Source organism: Rhamphochromis sp. 'chilingali', assembly GCF_963969265.1.
Source record: "Rhamphochromis sp. 'chilingali' genome assembly, chromosome: 3".
In the NCBI taxonomy this organism is placed as follows: Eukaryota; Metazoa; Chordata; class Actinopteri; order Cichliformes; family Cichlidae; genus Rhamphochromis; species Rhamphochromis sp. 'chilingali'.
Genome location: NC_137931.1, coordinates 15,777,689 through 15,801,918, shown reverse-complemented (window position 1 = coordinate 15,801,918; position 24,230 = coordinate 15,777,689). Strand labels below are relative to the sequence as shown.

The 24,230-nt window shown below is 39.9% G+C and overlaps 1 protein-coding gene across 2 annotated transcripts in view; it reads left to right on the top strand.

Moving 5' to 3' along the window:
• Positions 1–21,787, top strand: part of LOC308393263 (sodium-driven chloride bicarbonate exchanger-like) — a 52,069-nt gene extending 30,282 nt beyond the window's left edge. Inside the window, exons 4-27 of one of the 2 annotated variants that reach the window (XM_080876904.1) lie at positions 8–151; positions 312–453; positions 651–811; positions 3,195–3,383; positions 5,432–5,520; positions 5,827–5,984; positions 6,144–6,231; positions 7,997–8,143; positions 8,738–8,838; positions 10,384–10,558; positions 11,247–11,380; positions 11,541–11,786; positions 13,578–13,683; positions 14,304–14,465; positions 15,342–15,455; positions 16,314–16,475; positions 16,657–16,908; positions 18,239–18,307; positions 18,396–18,569; positions 18,657–18,779; positions 18,861–18,925; positions 19,123–19,236; positions 19,510–19,547; positions 19,877–21,787. In XM_080876904.1, coding sequence (XP_080733030.1) covers positions 8–151; positions 312–453; positions 651–811; positions 3,195–3,383; positions 5,432–5,520; positions 5,827–5,984; positions 6,144–6,231; positions 7,997–8,143; positions 8,738–8,838; positions 10,384–10,558; positions 11,247–11,380; positions 11,541–11,786; positions 13,578–13,683; positions 14,304–14,465; positions 15,342–15,455; positions 16,314–16,475; positions 16,657–16,908; positions 18,239–18,307; positions 18,396–18,569; positions 18,657–18,779; positions 18,861–18,925; positions 19,123–19,236; positions 19,510–19,522 — 3,128 coding nt within the window. In that variant the 3' untranslated portion in view covers positions 19,523–19,547; positions 19,877–21,787. The remainder of the gene's footprint in view (positions 1–7; positions 152–311; positions 454–650; positions 812–3,194; positions 3,384–5,431; positions 5,521–5,826; positions 5,985–6,143; positions 6,232–7,996; positions 8,144–8,737; positions 8,839–10,383; positions 10,559–11,246; positions 11,381–11,540; positions 11,787–13,577; positions 13,684–14,303; positions 14,466–15,341; positions 15,456–16,313; positions 16,476–16,656; positions 16,909–18,238; positions 18,308–18,395; positions 18,570–18,656; positions 18,780–18,860; positions 18,926–19,122; positions 19,237–19,509; positions 19,548–19,876) is intronic. The other variant, XM_080876903.1, reaches the window with a different exon arrangement.
• The last annotated feature ends 2,443 nt before the right edge of the window (positions 21,788–24,230 follow it).

Below are 24,230 nucleotides of genomic sequence, written 5' to 3'. Positions count from 1 at the left end.
TCTCTAGGTCACCGCACTCTATACATTGGGGTTCACGTTCCTCTAGGCAGGAGGTCGCACCGACGACATCGTCACCATGGACACAGACACAGGAAGAGGTCCAAAGAGAGGGATTCCACAGCTGAGGATGGAAGAGAATCCCCATCACACAGTAGGTTTTGGTTCTAAAATGCTGATTTAGATTACACATTTTTACAGAACCTGGGTTATGTGCTTCTAATCCATGTCTTCCAGTGGTATTCAAATTCTTAATTTCTTTGGCTTTTTTCTTCTTTTCTGTGCTTGTCTTCCACCTATCAAACTTGCTGCAGCAGACACACCAGCTCAGAGGGTGCAGTTTCTGTTGGGGACTGAGGATGGCGATGAGGAACACATCCCCCACGCCCTGTTCACTGAGCTGGACGAAATCTGCCTCAGGGAGGGTGAGGATGCTGAATGGAAGGAGACAGCAAGGTATGCCTTTGTATTTTTTCTCCCCTGTTGTGCTTGAGACTTTGAATTGTTTCTATCTAAATAAAAGCTTATTAAATTGATGTGGCCAGAGGACTATGAGTTAGCAATGTGATAAAACATAATGTACACATCAAAACTAAAAGGAAAATACAAGGAAAAATCGAGGAATTTTTTTGTGTGTTTTCTTTTGGTTGCAGGTGGCTTAAGTTTGAGGAAGACGTTGAGGATGGTGGTGAGCGGTGGAGTAAACCCTATGTAGCCACTCTGTCTCTACACAGTCTCTTTGAACTTCGCAGCTGCATCATGAATGGCACTGTGATGCTGGATATGAGGGCAAACTCACTGGAAGAGATTGCAGGTAAACACTAGATGAAGTGATTTTTAAAAGGGTTTATGCGACCTTCATGGCACAAAAACATGCAGCAGGCACATTTGTTCAAAATCTACATAATAAAAAAAAACAACCCCCAGCTAAAACCTCATCTTTAGACTCGTGTTTGGTTAACTTTTTGTTTTTATGTTGGCTTTTGTTGTGAAGCTCTTCGTGGTGTTTCTCTTGAAAGCTTCTTTGCTCAAGTACTTAATATAATCGAGCCACTCTCCCAGTGTCAAGCTCTATTTTTGGACCACACTTTGTCAGTCTCTGGTACAACAGTTTTCTCATGTTCCTTCTTTCTGATGTTGCTTGTCAGTTGGGATTTCCACACAGTTGCCCTCTTCTGCTCCTTGACAGCCACCTCTGTGTCTGGTTGCTGGTTCCTGTCTGGAACTAGAAGTCCCACAGGAACTTTGTGCTGGTGTTCTCAGCCACTTTTGATGGCATGTCCCATTGGGACATGGGGATTTCTAATCCATATGCAGCAAAGATGTTCCTGTACAATATCCCAGTGACTTGGTTATGCCTCTCAGTATATGCTGTCCCAGCTTGCATATTACTTCCTGCTACTATGCCTGCACAGACTTCTGCTTCTGTGCTGTGCTTCATGCTAGCCTTTTCCATCCACCAATAGAATGTCTTGATGTCAGCCACTGCCACTATCCATGATTAAGTACCAAATCCACCCTTTCCTGATCCAGATGCTCCACATGCTCTAGGCTTAGCCTCACTTGCTCTTCTGACTGTCCCTTGTTTCAGAATTGTGTGCCAAAGCTTTTGTTGCTCCACACCTCTCTGAAACTTACTACCATTTTACCTCTGCTAGCGAAACTCTATTACATAATTTAAATCTAAGATCATAACCCAACTGTTCACAGCATATCACATGTATTTTTTTTATTTTAGCTGTTAATTGTGAACACCAGTGTAGTCTGTTCATTTGCTAAAGCAGAGAGATCCAAAGTGTAATTAAATAAATATTGTCTTCTTTGAATGATTGTTTAAAAAAAAAAATGAAACCAAGAAAGAGACTATTGAGTGAGCTCCATTGATTCATATCAACAGAGAGAGCGGTGCACTGAGCTGCAAATTCATTAAATCATCTCAATAGAAACCGCCTGCTTGACTTGATCCTCACTCTAACAGTTTACCCACATTGTGCGCAAACAGAATGAAGAAGTATTTATACTGTACAATACTTGACTAGCTGGCACGTTCCATTTCACATTGACCAGCACCTTTAAATCTACAGTAACCAAACACATCACAGTTCAGAGGTTACTCAGGATGAAGGATGAAGAAACTTTCCTTAATTTTAATTGTAGCTTATACTGCTGTAGATGCCATATGTTGTAATATAATGTTCATTCAGTGGTTTGACGTTTTGATGATCTGTTGATCTCATTCTCTTTGGGATATTTATACCAGCAGCACTACTCTGTTTTGGTCCTGGCAGATGGCCGCCCCTCCCTGAGCCTGGTTCTGCCGGAGGTTTCTTTTTATTAGGGAGTTTTTCCTTCCTACTGTTGCCAAAGTGCTTGCTCATAGGGGGTCATATTATTGTTGGCTTAATGTATGTATTATTGTGGGGTCTACCACAACAACAAAGTGCTGTTGTCGTTGTGAATTGACGCTGTATAAATAAAACTGAATGGAATTTTAGGATTTTTCCTACATTGATAAGATTAGGAAATGGATTGTCATCTTTTTAACCAACCAGATGACAGGTTGCTGTATAACCATGATATGACCTCCAATTGAGTTTAAGTTGTTGTGTAGCAATTACACTCTTTTTTAGCAGGCCTTCATGGTACAACTCCTCACTGTAGTCTGCTTACTGATCCAACTCTCAGTTCTAAACCTATACTCAAGCAAATAATTTTAATTTCTATTTGCCATTGGCTTTTATACATTTTATTTTGCAACTGCTTATTAATTTGTGATCTTTGCATCATTTCCTGTTTTTGTATATTAAGGTTAGGGTCTCTTAATTATTAAAATCACTGATTTAATGGGTTTTATTGGGGTGGAGTCCAGGTTAGCATGCACCATAATATGCCAGAAGAAGTTCATCCACAAGGACAATACAGAGGACCATTTGATCTGCTTCAAACTGCGTTTTAGATTTAGAGGTCTTCAAACTGAATGCTTTATCTGATTGTGGTAAAAACTGTTCTGCTGCACAAATCTATTGTATGTAACCTGGTTTGGTGCGATTAAATCAGGTCATTTTTTGTTGGAATAATCAGCTTAGTATTGCTGGCTGCCACACAGCACTGGACACCAGCAGCCTTTGTGAATTCAACCATTTTAAGTGGTATTGCGTTAAACACAATGGCGTTTGTGTGTGTGTTTTCTTCCCTAGACATGGTTCTGGATCAGTATGAGGCATCTGGCCCTGTAGGTGAAGATGCCAGGAGAAAGATCCGTGAGGCTCTTCTCAAACAACACCATCACCAAAACCACAAAAAACTGGCCAACCGCATCCCTATTGTACGCTCCTTTGCTGATATTGGCAAGAAGCAGTCTGAGCCTCACTCCATGGACAAGAATGGTGAGCACAGAACATGTACAGGACACCCACACATACACCTGTCTGTAGATGAGACTGCAAGCTTTTCTGTACTCTGTAATGTCCTCAGCTACTCACGTGTTGATGTTGTAAACAAATATATGCAGTATGTTTCTGTTTAATGCTATTATCCTTTGCATGACGATCCAATAATTATCCATCTCGACATGCTGTTTTACTGCTGTTTGATATCTCATTTTCTCCTCTTGTTTGTGTTTCTCCATGTTTGTGTATGTCTTTCTTCCTGTCTGCTGTATTTTGCATGCATGTGTGCATGCGTATATTTAACTTACCCAGTAAATGGCCTCTGTTATCACACTTTAAAATCTCCTAAATGTTCACCTGAAAAAACACTCCTGACGAGCACTTCACCCAGAAAGGCCTTTTCTTATAGGGCTTGTAGGCAGCGTGTTTCTTGTGTGTTATGCTTGTCCACTCCTTCTTCACCTTTGAGTTCCTGCAGGGGCTTTGATCACATGACTCCAGACATGGTCTTTGGTGAAAACAAAACCACATGTCTTAGTGTCCTTTAGGCAGTTGCACAAGGCTACTGCCCCATCTCACTGGAAGACACAGATCAGAAAATCTGCACGGGCAACAAGATATCCTGTAGGCTGATTAGAAAGTCTGTAGACAGTAGTAGTATAAAAAGAACGTGCTAAGGATAGGAGAGTAACATTGTGATTGGTTGGATATGGCTGGTTAATAATCATGACAAAAAAGAAAAGAAAAGCTCAGCATTCTTCAGTTCAAGCAGTTTTCTCCCTGTCCAAGGCTCACTGTCAAAATGTTCTTCCAGCTTTTCTACTGTTGAGGCTTCAAAGTGAAGCAATATAAAGAGTTGAAATGTTTATGTTGTTGCGGTTTTGTGAGTTTTTCCACATCTGGGAATAGACTTAATTGAACTGAAGAATCACAAAAGTTTCTATAATACTCTCCCCTCCTTGTCACTGTCATCAATATGTTTGTTAAACAGAAACCATAAGAACTTGTAGAGCAACTCTAAAAAATAGTCAGTAATGACTAACTGCAGTAAATGCTCACTAGTCTTTATTTTGCTGCTTTTGGGGATCAGCTTTTATAAAGAAATCTTTGAACATTTCTTTATAAAAGCTGGGAAATACACTTGTGCTCCTTTTTGGCAACTGAATAAAACACGGACACTGCTTTTGAATAAATGATATGCTAAAATGATTCCTTTAAAGGAGGAGTTCAGCATAATATCATTGTTACTTCTGTCTGTTAAAAATGAGTCCAAAGCCCACAGGCTGTTATCTTCCCTTGTCGGAAAGGCTGGAAACAGTGAAACAACTTGGATTATAAATGTTACAAATTAATATGTTAATTGTAGATTAAATAAATAATGTATAGCGCATTAATCGGTGGGCTTTATCAAAATGTGGTGATGGGAGTGTTGTAGGCCAGGAGCCAGCTGTAAGCCACACTAGTTTCCATATTAAAGCTACAGTTTCTTAGCTATAGTGTCGTATCGAACAGATATACATTTCATTGCTGGAACTCCTTTAAAAGCAGCACCATAGCACACTCACTTAAAGAGTTGACATTCTGAGCAAGGCATATTTTTAGCTTTTTTCTTTAACTGTTTTCATTAACGCCCACAGTTGCAAGGTGAAATCTTTGACTTAAATAAAACAAAATGAATAAGGTGCTTTAAATGAGCACTGGTTAACTGATGCACATAAATCTGAACTGGAAGTTAAAGATTGCACCTTATTTTAAACTCTCTTTAAACGGTCTAGCAACAATTTATATATTGCGCTTTAACTCACCGGGTACACTCTGAAAATGGGTACAATATTATTTGTTTCATCACTGGGGCTAAAGCTTTTGTCCTCAATAAAGACTCAGCACCTACAACAAAAGGGACCAGTGCTGTAACCCTTTTTCAGAGAATGTAACTGTACCCTGTAGTCACTCCCTGGAAATCTCTGTCTTTGTGTGGGAAAGAGGTATTGGGATAGGATGAGCCCCTGTGAAAACTGATGTTGGTTTCCTGCTCTACCTGACAGGGCAAACAGTCTCACCTCAGTCCCAGCCAGCCAACAATGAGGGCAAACAGGACGTCAGCCGAGAAAACAGCACTGTTGACTTCAGCAAGGTTAGCTACCAGACCCACCACTGATCCTGCTGTTTATCTACGGGCATTGATAGCTGGACACATAAGTAGTGCTGTATATTTAACCAAGCCTGGGTTACATATGAAATCACAACCTTCTTACCCTGGGAAACTGAGTGGAATTTAACAGGAGTACTTCTTTCTTCTCAAAGCCTGATTCTTGCTGTGTTGTTGATTCTCATTTATAAGACATTCAGTACGACTGCATCTACATCAGTGTGTTTTTAAAGCAGACCAATAAACATTTTTACTTTATAATAATGTAGTGGTTTTCTTTTTCTTTTACAGATTGACCTCCACTTCATGAAGAAAATCCCACCTGGTGCTGAGGCATCCAATGTGCTGGTAGGGGAGCTGGAATTCCTAGAGCGCCCTGTGGTGGCCTTTGTCCGCCTAGCTCCTGCTGTACTGCTTAATGGCCTGGCTGAAGTTCCCATCACCACCAGGTAATAAACAAATTGTTGGCAAAGCCCTTAACTTGCCTCTGTCTCCTTCTTCCTTTATTCTGTGCGAAGGCTGGATAGATGAGCCGGTTAACCTTTGAATTTCTCATTAAAAAAGGATTTGACTTTTACCAAAAACCTTTTGTTCTTTGTCTTGTGCAGGTTTCTTTTCATCTTGCTTGGCCCTCTGGGGAAAGGTCCACAGTATCATGAAATTGGCCGGTCTATTGCTACACTGATGACTGATGAGGTGAGGCAAGAATCTGAAGAAAGTAGCAGGTGTTTAATGCTGTGTTTTAGGATATTTTAACTCTTGCAGTGATTCTAGGCACAGTGAGATAAAACGCAAAAAAGCTTTCTAGATTATAGGTTTTTACTATTAAAGTGGAATTGCTTGTATATGTGAAGTAATGTTTAATTTAATTATCATAAACATTATCTCCTTAGTTGATCAAATACAGTAGAGTAGGAATAGGAACGCAAACTGCAATCAGGATAGTTCCAATTCTAAAAAGTTGGAATATTATGTAAAATGCGAATAAAAACAGAATGAAATGGTTTACAAATCTCATGAACCAATTTTTATTTTTTACAGTTAAAAAATAGAAAACAAAAATTGCATAAACTACAACATTTTAACATCTTACTCTCTAATGAAAAACATTAGCTCATTTTTGATTGATATAAACAATTTCTCAAATCAAACAGGTTCTCAGTCATCCAGGTCATCGTAGTCAAAGGAGCTTGGAAAGAAAAGCGTCTGGTTATAATGGTTCAGGTCTCAGACAATTCTTTGAAGAGTCTGATGTACATTAAAAATGTGTAAGTTCAGCCAGACTGAGGAAAAATGGCTGTGTGTTCTAAAACTTCAATTCGTCTAAACTGCATTGTGAGCATTTTGTGGGAAGCTTTATTCCAAACATTTTTTGTAACATTTTACAAATATGTTTATAATACACACATTTGTCTTTTGTTTTTAGCTGTCATACTGTCATGCCTTTTAAGTCAAGGAATCACATATTTGATGGGCTGAGGCTCACCACTCTGTAGAAGAAGCTTTTTACATGGATAATTTTACAAAAGCATCCATCCATCCATCCATCCATCCATCCATCCATCCATCCATCCATCCATCCATCCATCCATCCATCCATCCATCCATCCATCCATCCATCCATCCATCCATTCTAGAAAATCATGCATTGCAAGTTTAAGATGTCAAGATTAAAGTCATTGGAATGGAAAGTGTTAACTAAAGCATCTTAAAGTTGTTCTCAGTAATGGAGTAAGTGTCTTTTTCCAAATCTGCCTTAACACATACCATGATCCTTGGGTGGTTTCTTAGTTATTCTGGGTCAAATACTCACATTTGTATCCTGAACCTAGAAAAATCAATGTGAGATTTGCTTTCTGTTCTTATACGTGATATTAGTGTAGCTTGGGGAGTTGAGAAGCTTCAATAAATAAAGCCCAACTACCCACTTCAGGGTTGCTTTTCTATATCTGAGCCTGACCTTTGACTTATGTCAAAAAAGCAAGGAAAAACATCAACAACAAAAAGCCTTTGGGAATCAGTAAAGTATGACATGAAAACCTTGACAGGAGATTTCCCACAGTATAGCTATGAGCTAATGTTACATGCCATCATCTGAGCCAGATGTTATCTCTTTTTTTCCCCTTCTCTGTTGGCAGCAGTCCTTTGGGATGCATGAAAACAGAAGGCAGAGATGTTAACCTACATCATATATGGAAATGGATTGAATGTGTCACTATGATTTGCTTTCGTGCCAGTGCAAGCAAGAATGATACTGTTTTTCATATATTCTTTGGATAAAAAAATAAACATTAGACAACAGAAATTGGAGCATGAATGTGTCTTATTCCTCTGTAGATTCACTTTGGATGCTGTTGTTGTGAATGAAGTTAGGTTATAAATAATAATTTGCTGACTGTATGGCTGGTATGCTATATGAGTTTACATTTCATTAGGTTATATTTAATCTGCCTCTCCGCAGATTTTCCATGATGTTGCTTACAAGGCCAAAGACAGGAATGACTTGGTGGCAGGCATTGACGAGTTTCTGGATCAGGTGACAGTGTTACCCCCAGGAGAGTGGGACCCCTCCATCAGAATAGAGCCCCCTAAAAATGTGCCCTCCCAGGTAAACAGTGAGTAAAAATGACAGTTTTTTGGGACTTTAATCCGAGCACCTATGCAGAGTTTTAAAGTCTGTGTACACATAATGATTTTTTTTTCACAAATATCCGTGAGTCCCTTCTGTGACCTACTGCCTGACAAGAATTTTTAAACATCTGTGTTCTCCTCTAATCTCTACTGCGTTGTACTCTGTGCTTTGATGCGACTCCCCAGGGTTCTGTTCTCAATCCTCTCCAAAGCATTAGTTATTTCCCTCCATTAGTTATTCTGGTCTACTCTGAAAAGAGAGAGGCAATCTTGAAGGGAAATTTTTAGTCATACAGAAGAAACATTTTGAAAAAATACAGATGTTGTTTCAGGTATTGTTTTCCATTTCTCTTTTATCATTAGGCTCCTGCAGTGGATTAATGACAGACCACTGAGCAATTAGATTGTTATACTGATGAGCTCAGAATATGATCCATAAAAATTTAATTATTTGACTTTTTAAAATTATATTGTACCAAATGCAGGCTATTTGGTGGAGATTTGATTCCAACTAAGAGTTATAGTGATGTGGGCAGCAGACAGCTGACTGACAGTGATCTTAAACACACAGGAAAAGCGGAAGATTCCCCCAGTTCCCAACGGAGTGACAGATCTTGGAGAGTCTGGGGAGCACGGAGGGCATGGTGGCCCAGAGCTCCAGCGCACTGGGAAGTAAGTGTCAGAGAGAAAGATCATGATTTGCTGTGTTTTGAGAGCCCTGATCTCTCAAAACTCCTTTTTGTGCCTGGAACCTTCCTGTTGCCTGTGAGCCTCCTTCCAGCCCTCAAACTGTAAATTTAGTTCTCTTAAGAGGCAGTGCCCTACTTGCCTATTATTCCTCATACATCAATTCCACACTGAGACCTTTTGTTTAGGTTCTAATTCATTATCAGCTCATACAAATAGTGTGCTGTGACTTTGACCACCACCACCAAAAGAAAAATCTTCATCTGCTGTTTAAGAAGATTGGAAGCTTCCTGCACCTTTCTGCACTCCGTCCTGGATGTGTCCATCTTTCTGTAATTATTCCTGGATGTGTCCATCTTTCTGCAGTCCTTCCTAGATGTGTCCATCTTTCTGTAGTCCTTTCTGGATGTGACCATCTTACAATTTTGTCTTAGAGTGTGTTGGTGCACTTTTGGAAACCCTTATGTTTAGTAGAAATCCAACAACAAAAGGCCATTTGGGTTCAGGTTGGGCAGGCCAATCCTCCCAGTCACATCCTTGTAGGTCAAATCAGATGGGACACCTTCCATCTGTACAGTCGTTTGACGTATAAGCACTGATGCAAGAATTCAGGGAAGCATACCTCTCATCCCCTGGGGATAAGACTAACATATAGACACTGAATCCTGGAGAGGCCGACTGTACGTAGCCAATACCTTGGACTCCTTCCTCACCAGAGGGATGATGTTTCATCTAACTAAAGCCAGTTTCAGCAATCAAGCCGCCAAGGGCCCCATGCTTTATTTATTTACCTTATTTTATTAATAGTTTTTTAATGCTCTCTGAAGTCTCAGCAATGAACACCTAATAATATAAGCATGAGATCTCAAAATATAAATTTCGTTTTTACTTTCATATGCCTTCAAAACTGTTTTTGAGATTAGATGAGATTTAAAGAAGGGATTAAAAATGAAGAATATCATCTTGTTATCGCCCCAGAAAAAATCCCTGATGGTAACAAATGATTCAATTTATTGCCATCAGGAATTTTTTTTAACCCAAGCTTGAAAGAATAAAGTGAGAGTGCAGCACCCAGGAAGGGTTTAGCGGCAGAAGAGTGAGTGATGTACGTCTGCTTAGCTGCGGTATACTGCGGTACAGACTCTTATGCCAACTAAGATTGGCTGGAAACCCAGGCTCAGCTATCTGGCTGCTTAGCCTGAAATAAGAACAACAGCCCACCAACTTGCGCGCTTGCCACACCAACCACTTCCAGATTGTTCCCCACCATCCCAGTCCACAGCAGCAGTAGAGCCTGCTCATTGTGATTGAAAGTATACAAAGATAGAGCCATGAGTCAACACAATCACTCATATGGATGCACGGAGGTACAGTAATTTTAGTGTTGGTGCCCTGAAAATAACTTGTTTAAAGGCATGTTGATGTTCTTATGAATCTTACAATATCTTACAATAAGATGTAAGATAAGTTGCTCTTTGTTACCTTTATGCGTATGTGCAGCTCTTTCATAAAATCCCTTTTTCTCCACAGGTTTTGTGGTGGGTTGATCTTGGATGTCAAAAGAAAGGCTCCTCACTACCTTTCTGACTACACAGACGCTGTCAGTCTGCAGTGTCTAGCCTCATTTCTCTTCCTCTACTGCGCCTGCATGTCCCCTGTGATCACCTTTGGAGGACTCTTGGGTGAGGCTACAGAGGGGCGTGTGGTAAGATCATTGTTATTTTTTTCCTCAAGCCTTAATAAACACGCCCCAAAAGCATCTCTTTACATTCAAGAAGAATATACACAATCATCTGCACACCGCATCAAACTCAAAGCCTTTGAAACCAGTAGATGAATGAAGGAAATTGAAGGATTTGATCTCATCAAAAATTTTCTTTAAGCACCATCACCAGGTCAAAGCTCACATGTCCTCCTTTATTTAGTTTTATGACAAAAATGATATTACTTTGAGAGACAGTTGGATCCTCCAGATCACATTCATGCATCTCCAGCTATGTGCTGGTAGCCCATAGTCAGATTGGATAAATGACCAGTTTATTGGTGCTTCCGGCCAAAAGCGCACAGCTACAGATGTTCTTTATATGCAGTGAGATGTATTTTTAACACATATCCAAAGCAGTTTCAAAACAGTTTCTAAAGATGACTTTACTGATGCTTCTGTGTAGCAAAGGTTTTTATTGGACACAGGCACTGACAAAGCTCTTTGGCTTTTTTTCCCCAGGCAAGCCTCACTTATGTTGTCTGACTTCCTGTTGGCTCCTTGCATGTGTGAACAGGATAAAGTTAGCGTTATAGCTTATATGATAGTAAATGCTGATTTAAACTAGAATACTCCAAATACAACATGTGTTTGACTAAATGAATCAGAGCATTATTGCGTGTGTTTCCAGAGTGCTATTGAATCCTTATTCGGGGCTTCCATGACTGGAATAGCCTACTCTCTTTTTGCTGGGCAGCCTCTCACCATCCTGGGCAGCACAGGGCCTGTTCTTGTCTTTGAGAAGATCCTCTTTAAGTTCTGCAAGTAGGCTATTCACTACACCTTTGTGCTTCTTTTATACACTAATGTTTCTGTTTATTTGATAGGTGTGTGTGTTTTATGCTTCAGTTGAAATGTCATATTGAATTATGTATCCTGCTTTTCTGCCACTGCTATGTTTTTCTGTGTTTTTTGTGTCCGTCAGGGAATACGGCCTCTCCTACCTCTCCCTGAGGACCTGTATTGGCCTGTGGACAGCCTTCTTCTGTCTGCTGCTGGTAGCCACGGATGCCAGCTCGCTTGTCTGTTACATCACACGCTTCACCGAGGAAGCTTTTGCTGCACTGATCTGCATTATCTTCATCTATGAGGCCCTGGAGAAGCTACTTCACCTGGGGGTGCATTACCCCATCAACAAGAACAACAACCTTCAGAAACTCACGTTGTACTCGTACGTACATTTTAGTTACAGCTCATGCACGGTATGCTTAACTCAGCACATGTGCTCAAGTCTTTTGCTGTGTCAAGAAACGGCAGATGGTACAGCACTGTATCGGGCATGCTGTTCATTTTTTTCAGACATGGATTGTGCTTTATGATGAATAATCCCATGTTGAGTGTGTGTCAGGATGGATCATCGTGCTTTAAGCTGGCTAGTGGCTATGTCAAGCCAAAAGCTCCTTCTGTGAGTTTCTATTCTGGTGTAGTGGACAGCAGGGTAGGCTGACATTTAGTTTCGATAAATGCCAGCAGAATGAGTTAAGCTCAGAAAAATGTTACCAACAACTCCACACAGTGTTTTTACGACATATTATGAGTGAAACAAGCATTCAGTGAGGCTTAAGCATTTTAACTTTGAGAAACTCTAGTGTAACACTAACAATCACAAAAAAATAACAAATCCAAGGAACCAATCTCACCAAGTTTTAGACTTAGAAGACAGTTTATTTAATGTGATGAATCATTTAAAAGATGAACCAGGATCCAGGTATGAAAAGTGAAGCCATTTCAATTTCATTTGAAATTGAAATGGCTTCACTTTTCAGTTTCAGTTTTATTTTATTTATACAGCCCTAAATCACAACAACGGTCACCTCAAGTAACTTCAGATTGTAAGGTAGATCCTACAATAATACATATAGAGAAAAACCCAACAATCATGAGCAAGCACTTTTTCTGTTAAAACTCCCTTTTAACAGGAAGAAACCTCCAGCAGAACCAGGCTCAGGGAGGGGCAGCCATCTGCTGTAATCGGTTGGGGTGAGAGAAGGAAGACATGATAAAGACATGCTGTGGAAGAGAGACAGAGATTAATGACAAGTATGATTTGGTGCAGAGACGTCTATTAACACATAGTGAGTGAGAAATGTGACTGAAGAAGAAATACTCAATGCATCATGGGAATCCCCCAGCAGCCTACACCTATTGCAGCATAACTAAGGGAGGATTCAGGGTCACCTGGTCCAGCCCTAACTATATGCTTTAGCAAAAAGGAAAGTTTGAAGCCTAATCTTGAAAGTAGAGATAGTGTCTGTCTCCCGAATCCAAACTGGAAGCTGGTTCCACAGAAGAGGGGCCTGAAAACTGAAGGCTCTGCCTCCCATTCTACTTTTAAATACTCTAGGAACAACAAGTAAGCCTGCAGTGTGAGAGTGAAGTGCTCTAATGGGGTGATATGGTACTACAAGGTCATTAAGATATGTAGAAGTCTGTACAAAGAAAACATCTAATTCTAAATGAATTTATGATACCTGTAAACACTTTTCCTGGTTTCTAGTTTCAGGTCTTTTAATAGAGAATGATATTCATTTTGTAACTTATGACCACATTTACTTAAAAAATTCAACGGGTTTGATGCGTTTTATATTAGGTCAAAGGGTCAGTGGTGGAGGGCTGGGCAATAGGAGATAATTTGTGTATGCTTGGATGTGTACAGTTACATCTCAGCCATTTTAAGCTGTACATTGATATTAATGTCGTATTCTACATTTGCTTTGCTACGTCATATAAAAGCGACTAAAGATTAATTTCATTCAATCCTTTAGTTGACTTTAAGGTCTAGAAAGGCTCTTTTTTTCTTTAAGAAGAAATCATGGCCTTCTCTGCTAGGTGGCGCCAGAACATATTAAATACAAATACACAAAATACACAGCCACCGCTAATGAACTGCAGATAGAGTATATTTATCTTGGCCTGTTGTGTTTACTCAAGAAAATTGAATCTATTTATCCTCCTCCTATAGATGTTCTTGTGTGGAACCTAGGGACCCCAGCAATGAGACTCTGCACTTCTGGGACGAGAGAAACATCACTGCTTCGCAGGTCAACTGGACCATGCTGGAGGTCACGGTAAGAATAAAAATTATAGCAAAACACTTGCATACATACATATATATGTATATGTCTAAAATAATGCCTGATGCAGAGGAGAAGAAAGGCCGGACCTAGAAAGAAACTGTTCATTCAGCAATGAAACATAACACCACACATGTTGTGTTGTACTCAGCCCTTACTTTGTTACATAAACATAATAAGACTAGGCAGGGATTAGGATCATGTGGGCAGTATTTTATGGTATCTAGCTGTGCAAAATGAGGGTGCAGATGCAGTGTAAGGGATGATGTCACTTATCGATCACGCTGGTGGCAGCGCGCTGCACCACTCCTACACATGTTAGATGTGGCAGTCAGGTGAGGCCTCTGCTGTATGCAAGTGATGAATCATGCACTACAGGGATAGTAAAGAAAATGAGCAGTGAATGTGTCTGACTTTTGGTAGTCAGAATTTTCTAATTCATTAATGACACTGACATCCATCATTGCCATTATCCCCACTGTAACTCTAATCATTTTTTATTGGCATCATTATCCCTGCTTTCCTCCTTCTCCTGCTCACACCCTGTTTCTCACCATCACCGCCATCATCATCATCATCATCATCATCATCACTGTGTCCTCTGGGGTCAGTAGGAGTGCGAGATGTTACATGGGGAGTTTGAGGGGAGCGCCTGTGGTCCCCATGGCCCGTACATCCCTGACGTCCTGTTCTGGTGTGTGGTCCTGTTCTTCTCCACTGTCCTTATGTCTGCTTTTCTCAAGGAGTTCAAGACAAGCCGGTACTTTCCAACCAAGGTACATATGTTTTATCCAATTTATTTTAAATGTCTGTATTTGGTAACTTATGCTGACATCAGTTGGTTGTGTTAGGACACAGTATTTGTGGAGAACCTATGTTCAGTTTCTATGATTCATCAATGCGATGATGTGCATGTGTGGCCTGATGCTGCCACACTCATCTGTACTGTCCTGGCGCCACCTTGTGGTGATAAGTGCTGCACTGTAGTCTGGATAGACAGGGGTGCACATAAGTGGCCCGCAGGTGCGCATTTGCTGTCAAAATAAAAGACGCGCACCAGATAAGAAGTTGCAACGCTCGTTCGCGTACATATAAAAGGCACTGTTTTTGTCTGCTAGAGTGGGATTTTTACATATGCATATTCTGCACCACATCTCTGTGCGTTCATCATTTGTTTGAAGCCAGCTCACCTCCTGCACTTCTTTTGTGGTTCGGACTCCTTCTGACATTTCTTTGGAGGTGGAGGAACACCAAAGTAATTGCTTAAAGGAGCTTGCTTCTTCAACATCTTTAAGAGTCTGTCCTCCTCCAGAAAATCTTATGTACACAAACGCGCGTTGCAACTTCATGTGGATTGAGGTCAAAAATTAGATGAAAGATCTGAACTCTGTAGTGATGGAGTTAATTAATTAATTTAATGTAAGAAAACAAGCCTTACTGACTGTCAAAACAGAACTTGAGCCATTATAATGAGACCCTTTAAAATATATAGACAAGAAGTAATGTTTCTCATTCTAGATAAAGCGATAGAGACCACATGTTCCAAAAACAGCATAAACAGCATCTAGTTAGCACAGTATGTTGTACTGTATGCAGATCTTAGTTTTTGTAACATACTTCTGTCTAAAGATTGTGTGTCTTGTTTCCTTTAGGTGCGGGCCATCATCAGTGACTTTGCAGTCTTCATTACCATCCTCACTATGGTGTTAGTAGATTATGCCCTGGGTATCCCCTCACCTAAGTTACAGGTTCCCAACAAGTTCAAAGTAAGTCCACATGAATCTCACACAAGCTGCTGTTTACATCAAAATTGGACATTGTATTGGACATTTTTTCTGTGTTTCATAACATTTAAGCATGCAATTTTTGCGCAAATCTTGCAGAGATACAGAGAGCACTGATCCCCCATTAGCTTCAGTGTGGCTGAGGAGTAAAGACACAGGAAAACATGTATAAAACAGTATAAGAATGTTTAGATTTAGATTCGACAGCTATGTTAGCGGGCTGAATGGAAAAGTACAGCTGTGCATCATTAGCATAGCAAAGGTACAAGATGTCCTTGAAACTGTTCAGTAGATGACCCAGGGGTAACATAAGATAAAAAGTGAAATCAGAATTGGTACGAGGATTGTCTCCTGAGGGACCTCAAATATGAGGGGCAGATATGAGGACATACACCTGTTCCTATTCCTCCTTGCAAAAAGGAGCACCTCCAATTCTACAGCCCTGTCCAGCTCTCCTAGACTAACTCCAGTCTCCTGGAATCTCATCCATTCTCTTGAGACTGTGCTGGGAGATACAATAAACCTTCCGACAATTGGTATTGGTGTGCCATCCGAGGGATTGGACTACCTGTGAAACCTGTGTAGGATCCGGTATGTTACCAATAATGACACCGATCCTGGCCAAATAGGAAACTAGTGTAAAAACATGCAGAAAATATCTAATTTATATTAGCAGTGAACATCAAAGCTTCCTAATTAAATGTAATAATAGTCTAATAATAATGACTTAGAAGAGAAATTTAGAAATAAAGAGGAAATATGTATTTTGATTTATTAAAACATTTCAAATTCTTCATGATTATTATTATTTTTAAATGTTCTTTTTGCCATTACCCTTAGCCAACCAGGGATGATCGTGGCTGGATTATCAACCCTGTGGGGCCCAACCCCTGGTGGACCACAATTATCACCTCCATCCCTGCTCTGCTCTGCACCATTCTCATCTTTATGGACCAGCAGATCACAGCCGTCATCATCAACAGGAAGGAACACAAACTAAAGGTATTTCATTGGATATGTTCACATTGGTGTGTGAAAGTGATTTTAAATGTGGTCAATACAATTAATTCCTACAAGCCCCAGTGTGCTGTTTTTTAGTTTTCAAATCTTTGCTTTTCCTGAAGTGGGTAAGTAAGCTAAATCTAAATATCTAAATCACACTTTCCTTGATCCAACCCTACAGAAAGGCTGTGGCTATCACCTGGACCTGTTTGTGGTGGGGGTGATGCTTGGTGTGTGCTCAGTAATGGGCTTGCCATGGTTCGTGGCTGCCACTGTGCTCTCCATCTCCCACGTGAATAGCCTGAAGCTGGAGTCAGAGTGCTCGGCCCCTGGAGAGCAGCCCAAGTTCTTGGGAATCCGAGAGCAGCGCTTCACTGGCCTCATGATCTTTACTCTGATGGGTTGTTCCGTCTTCATGACCTCCGTGCTGAAGGTAGGGGATAAACACCTATACTTATACCTATACTTATCAGAGATTTCTGGATCTCAAAAAGACTTTTTATTTCTTCAGTTCTTAATACTCTTAACAATATATATAAAAAAATAACAGATAATTTATCAAAGGACCTATTTTAAATAATATTTTTAGGCACTTTGCTACTAGCAACCTGTTACAAGAACGCATAATGTTGTATAATTTTGTTGAGCCTATGAAACATTTCACCATTTGACTATTTGTTTGCATTAACAAAGGGACTCCCAAAAATATTTTAGAAGAAAACTAGTTGCATCTCTAGTGTGTCCATAAAAAAATATTTGAGGAAATTAGACAAGTGGACAGTGACCAGCCTAAAACAAACTACCTACTTCAAGTAAATAGCGTCTGAAACTCGTGTCCTTAACAATCCCTTTCTGTTCACTTTAGTCATCTCTCCGTGTATTGTCCTTTTTTTATCTCCTTTAAGTTTGTCATCTCTCCATGTTTATTTTTTGTGTTGTCTCTACTTTTTCTAATCACCTGCTTGTGTATATGTTGTCTCAGTCTCCCTTTGTGTATTGTCAGAGCATCAGTCAACTTCCCCTTGGGTCGCCTAGCTTTCTCTTAGCAAGAGTTTTTGGTTTCCTTTTGTATTTTATGTCTTACCTTTATTTTGTGCTTTGACCACCAGGCTAAATAAATTGCTTGCTTTTGTTTTTGTTTACTCCAGCTTGCCTCTGTGGGTCTGTGTTTGAGTCATCACATTCCTCAATATACTGTATGATCTGTGTACTACGCAGACCATGACAGAATCAGTGGTTACTTTCATATCTGATTATTAATCAGTGGTTACTTTCATATCAGACTGAGTGGACAGCCAACCTTGGCAAGGGGGCATTTAGCTCAACTCAGTGTTTGCTTTATTATCAAAAAAAGGGCATTTATCCAATCACTTATGTGAACAGTTGTGTTTAGAGTGACACAAGTTATGTCTACAAAACAATGGTTAAGTTAGAATGAAATCACATCATACTTGGTAAGGAATTACAACCATATGATTGCATGGTTACATTTCTCTAGCATGCTCTTATAGAAATGTAGCCACAGTTGCAAAGTACAAAAAAATATCAGACTGGAGCAGCCAGGGATCAAACCACCAACCTTCTGATTAGTTGATGAGCTGCTCTACCTTCTAAACTACAGATAATAATGTCTAGCAAACAAAACAGGAGAAATGTTTTCTGTAACTGCTGACATGGATGAATAAGTTCACCATCTAACAGGAAAGACTTTAACAGTTCTAAGTTTTTACTCATACTGGAAATGCTTTTCTGTCTCTACGCAGTTTATTCCCATGCCTGTGTTATATGGCGTCTTTCTTTACATGGGGGCTTCCTCACTCAGAGGTATTCAGGTGAGGTGACCATGGTATTTTCTGTTGGAAGAAATAATCCAGAAAAGCTTTGAAGGAAAATTCTAATTTTTTCTTTGTATCTCTGCAGTTCTTTGACCGTCTGAAGCTGTTTGGCATGCCTGCCAAACATCAGCCAGACTTCATCTACCTTCGTCACGTCCCTTTGAGGAAGGTCCACCTTTTTACTATCATCCAGCTAAGCTGCTTGGTCCTCCTCTGGGTCATCAAGACCTCTAAAGCTGCCATTGTTTTCCCCATGATGGTAACCCAAGTGTGCTTGTATATGCACGAGTGTTTGTGCACCTAATGAATATGATGGCTTGACGTCAGTCTGTTTCTCTTGTTCCAGGTCTTGGCCCTAGTGTTTATTCGTAAATTGCTGGACTTCATTTTCACCAAGAGAGAGCTGAGCTGGCTGGATGACCTGATGCCAGAGTGGAAGAAGAAGAAACTAGAAGATGCTGCACAAGAGGTGCAGTATGAGAGCACTATTTAGAGGACTTGGATGATCTTCAAATTTCTGCCACTGCAATAGATTTTTCTCTTCCCACAGGAGGAACACAGCATTATTGCAGAGGAGGAAGGCATTGTACAAGTGCCACTTGAGGGACACTACAAGTAAGTCTTTCGGATATTTAATTCTATTCTGTGTTTTGTGTTTTACCTAAGCTGTTTTGTCTGTCAACCAAAACTCACACATGCGGATATTTGTGAGTTCATTCTTAGCTCTAGCTCAGACGTATGTGTGGTTTAAGTGCTTGTGCTACTTTAGTGAAAACCAATGAAATAATGTCCTTTTCTCTGCTTGTTTGAAGGAGTGACCCAGCCACAGTAAACATCACTGATGAGATGTCCAAAGGGTCCTTTGGGAATGTGTGGAAGAGTGTGAACCCTGCTGAGAGTGCTAAAAAGGAACAAAGTGCTAAAAGGTTAGCCACATATTTGCATTATTAAGACTTCCAGATCTCCCATACAACAGAGAGATAATACTGGATGTTGATCCAGATCATAAGTAGGCTTCTGATCTTAAGGTTGTGAAAGCAGCAAGCACAGGTGTTTATTATTCAGGAATACTGACTTTTTCCAAGAAGCTGACAAGCTAGTATGTTTGTTTAGGAGCAGTCCTGCCCTTGTAGATTTCCCACTGAGCAGACTAACATAGAATTTCCTGCCTGCCTTTCTCATTTCATCCCACCCCTAAGCTCCCCTTCCTAACCTCTCAGAAGCTGATATCCCAAAGGTAAGCAGTTCAGAGGTGACCCCTTCAGCATGGAGAGTCTCATCCTAAGTGTTATTGCATGATGAACATGTGCTGCTAATTATGATTTGGGTGATGGAAGATGTTTGTGGATGTTATTCATTCATGTTTTCTTGATGTCAAATGTGACCTTGGCATGCTAATTACAAATAGTTAATAGCACTGGGTCTAATTTACTAGTCACTATAATCTGTGTTTTAAGGAAAGACTGCTGAACCTTTTTGAGATAAATTTGCATGCATGCATGCCACCGAAATTCTCTTTTTGTATCATTTTTGTTGGGTTTACATTTTCTTTTTTCCCCCATGCAGTTCCAAAAGCAACGAAAAGCGTCACAAACGGCGAAGGCATGACAAGAGCTTGGACAGGGAGACAAGTTTGTGATGACACATACTGGCAAAGCCACTGTGCTGTCAACCAGTAAATCAACAAGTATACCGTGCCACACTCAGCCACCTTTGTACTGTGCTACACTGTGTTTTTTCGTCACGTAAGTCTATGTGCAAGTCGGGTGAAACAAAGAAAATTTATTAGAAACTGTATTAATGAGAGGAAACTGAGACACATCTGTTTTTTTCTTTTTCTGTGTATATCAGTGTTTAGTGATACCAGCAACCGAAGGATGCCAGAATTATGACACCTGCAGTAACTGCTGTGTCTATGGGCCAATTCCGGAAAAATTTTAAAGAATTTTTAAAATTTATTTTATTTGTATTTTGTATGTTTTTATATTTTTCCAACAACTACAAGTTATCCTTTTAACAAGGTTACAGCGAACCACTAAAGAATTGAGTCTATGTGGAACATTGTTTACTCCACGACATTCTCCGTGGAGCATTTAATGCCGCTGTTGTATTTAGCGCCTCATAATAGACTGAAAAAAAGTAGATATTTGCCAATATAAATCTGTAGTACTGATATCTAAAAGAGTTGGCTATATAGCAAATCTAGTAATTTTTTGGACACATTAAATATACATTTTATATATTAAATATATCTAAATGTTTTTGTGACAGTGACCACTCATCATTTCCCAGTCTTTTCCATTCCTATCAGGTATAAATGTCTCCTTCTCCTCTAGTATGAAGCATTTCCCAAGAAACTGCCCAGAAATTTGACTTGAAATTTGAAATTTGTTTCTGAGAGTCACATGAAGTGACTGACCTAAAGAGATTGCTAAATATGAAGCTAAATCCAGCAGCTAGTTAACTTAGCTTAGCATAGACAGCGTAAATGGTGAAATAGCTTCCATTGCTTTGTTTAAAAGTAACCAAGAAAACAATTGCAAACAGGCACTTTATATTTTACTTCTTAATTCCCTTATTGCAGCGTCCCTCCGACAGAAGACAGAGATGATCGGTATTCCGTTTACCGGCTGTTTATTAAGAACAGTAACACAGGCTACTGTGGGCCGTAGCCAACGCCAAAAAAGCAGGGAAAACGCTCTCTCTAGAATCAAAACAAAAAACCCTGGGCTCTCCTGCCGAACTTGCGCTCCTTTCTTCCGCATACACACAACACACACTGTCTAACTCCCACCCCCCAAACACTCTCAGCCAGTTCTCTTACAGACTCTGTCATAGGTAGCTGATATAATTGACAGGCTTAACAGCCTCTAGACCAGGGGTGTCAAACTCAAATACACAGTGGGCCAAAATTCAAAACTGGAACAAAGTCGCGGGCTAACATTAATATTTATTGAAAAAAAAAATCTTCCTCCAGATATAAGAATGAATCTTTTCTTATGGACTCAAACACGTTTTGCTGGAAAACTGAATATGGAACAAGCAAAGCTTTATACTAAACAATATATATATTAGCTGTATAATACCAGTAGGCCAGCTCTAATAGTAATTTGGTATGGCTTCGCGGGCCAAATGTAATTAGGCTGTGGGCCAAATTTGGCCCGCGGGCCAGAGTTTGACACCTATGCTCTAGACTATTAAACCTTCAAGGACAATCAGTAATCACATGGCTGCAGGTGTGTAACAACTATGCCATAACTGAGTGGCAATAACACCGATTACACATCAAACTAACTTGTAATCCAGTCCTTTACAATATGAAGTGTAAAAATAACATTTTTGATTGGTGTCACTATTACTTGCTAGTGATTGCGCCATATTAATCACTCACTGGAATAGACATATCTATCATTTAATCTGACTCTCAGAAACAAAGCAATTAAATTAAACAAATAAAGTATTTTCTGATTTATTTTGGTGAGATTATTATTTTTGGGGGTAGGGTGGGAGGGGAACCTTTTGGGAAATTAGATTTAGCATGGTAACATAGATTGGGAAATTTTGGTATGTATCGACTTTTTTCCCTCAAATTGGACAATGATGAACTCTTGAGCAACTGTACAGTAAAGCACCATGTTTTCCACTTGCATTCTCTTCGTCATCTTGTCAGTAAGTGTCATCCATGGACATGTAATCTCCTCTCCAAATGACCCTCAGTGTGTTAATATCTGAAGCTAATTATTTCTTTAAAAAACAAACAAACACCTGCATGCTGGTGAAACACTGACTGTCTTGCTGCAGGACTATGGTTCTAGAAATGCAATAATACCTTTTTTTTCTGGGAAGGGCAACATGTAATAACAGTAAAGAGTCTTAACAATGTATAATACATAGAATATTTTATTCATGTAAAATGTTACTTATATATTACTAGCATTAAGTCAGTGTTCGATTGAAGTTTTTCTTGTAGATGTTATTTTCCCATTGTCTAACTGATGGTTCTTAGATGATTTGATTAGAGAAACTAATAATGGGTCAAAAATAATAACTGTATCAAATACTTTGACCACTTCTGTGTGGAATTCTGCCTTAAAATTGGTAGTAATAGTTGTGCACTTTCTGTTAGATAATTTAAGTCACCTGTATAAACAATCAGTTCATTCTTCAATCGTTTAATGAGAATGAGAGAGAGAGAGAGAGTAAATAAAGATATTAAACTGCAGGACTGTTTATATTTTCTGTGTTGTCTTATACTTATTTTATTTATATTATACTTATTTAATTTTAATTAATTAACCTGAGATTCACTTGCTGTGGGCTAGTTTTCAACTTTCTTTGTGTTTTCAGCTTTGTGTTCATGCCGAAATACTAAAGGAAAAATTGTATGTGTGTCCTCATTAGGACAGTTATATGACAAGTTATATGACAAGTGGTTACATTGCAAAAAAATTGCAAAAAATGACTCTCTCCTGGGAGTAAATAATAAAATACTGTATACTACTTATTTACTAGAGCAGTGTTTCCCAACCACTGTGCCGCAGCACATAGGTGTGCCATTGAAGATTATCTAGTTCCACCTGATTAGTACTCTAATAGAATTACTGACCCTTTTTTTTCCTGGTGCAAGTCCCTACTACTAGATTTACTAACCCTGCGAAAATTTGCGTAAATTCCCCTGAACCTAACACCTCCTAGCACCCCGCTGAGAGGCCTTCAGCTCCATTGTTCTCCTGCTTTTGTTGTGCAAAAAAAACACACTCTCCCCCAACCAGGAGAGATTCAGGAGACAGGAGAGAACCAGGAGAAGGTCTTTCCTTCCAATCGTTGTCAGACTCAACAACAAAGTACCTGCAGCCTACAATACACCATGGTAGTTTTTATGTGCAGTATTTCTCATATGTAATATTACTTCTTGTCAGTCGTTGTACATATATTTATATATCCACACCTTACATAATATACATAAAGTCTAGTTATATATATATGTATATATATATAGATATAGATATAGATATATATATATATAGATATATATATATATATATAGAGATATATATATATATATATAGATATATATATATCTATATATAGGCCTGAACCCCCTCAGTGAGATCATTAACAAGACTGGCTACGGATACCGACTACGGAACGGAGCAGTTGTCAGCCACCTCCTGTACATGGATGACATCAAGCTGTATGCCAAGAGTGAACGAGACATCGATTCACTGATCCACACTACCAGGCTATACAGCAATGACATTGGAATGTCGTTCGGACTGGAGAAGTGTAGTCGGATGGTAACAAAGAGAGGGAAGGTAGTCAGAACTGAGGGGATTGAACTACCAGAAGGCAACATTGCAGACATAGAGGACAGTTACAAGTACCTGGGGATCCCGCAGGCAAATGGGAACCATGAAGAGGCCGCTAGAAAGGCTGCAACCACCAAGTACCTGCAGAGGGTCAGGCAAGTCCTGAGGAGTCAGCTGAATGGTAAGAACAAGATCCGGGCCATCAACACGTACGCCCTGCCCGTGATCAGGTACCCTGCTGGGGTAATAGGCTGGCCAAAGGAGGAGATAGAAGCCACTGACATAAAGACAAGAAAGCTCCTTACCATGCATGGAGGGTTTCACCCCAAGTCCAGCACCCTGAGGCTGTACGCTAAGCGGAAGGAAGGGGGCCGGGGACTGGTGAGTGTCAGCACCACAGTCCAGGATGAGACAAGGAACATCCAAGAATACATTGGGAAGATGGCCCCAACTGACCGAGTGCTCAGTGAATACCTCAGGCAGCAGAAACCCAAGAAAGAGGAGGGAGACGAGGAACCATCATGGAAGGACAGGCCCCTGCACGGTATGTACCACCGGCAGATAGAAGAGGTGGCTGATATCCAGAAATCCTACCAGTGGCTGGACAAAGC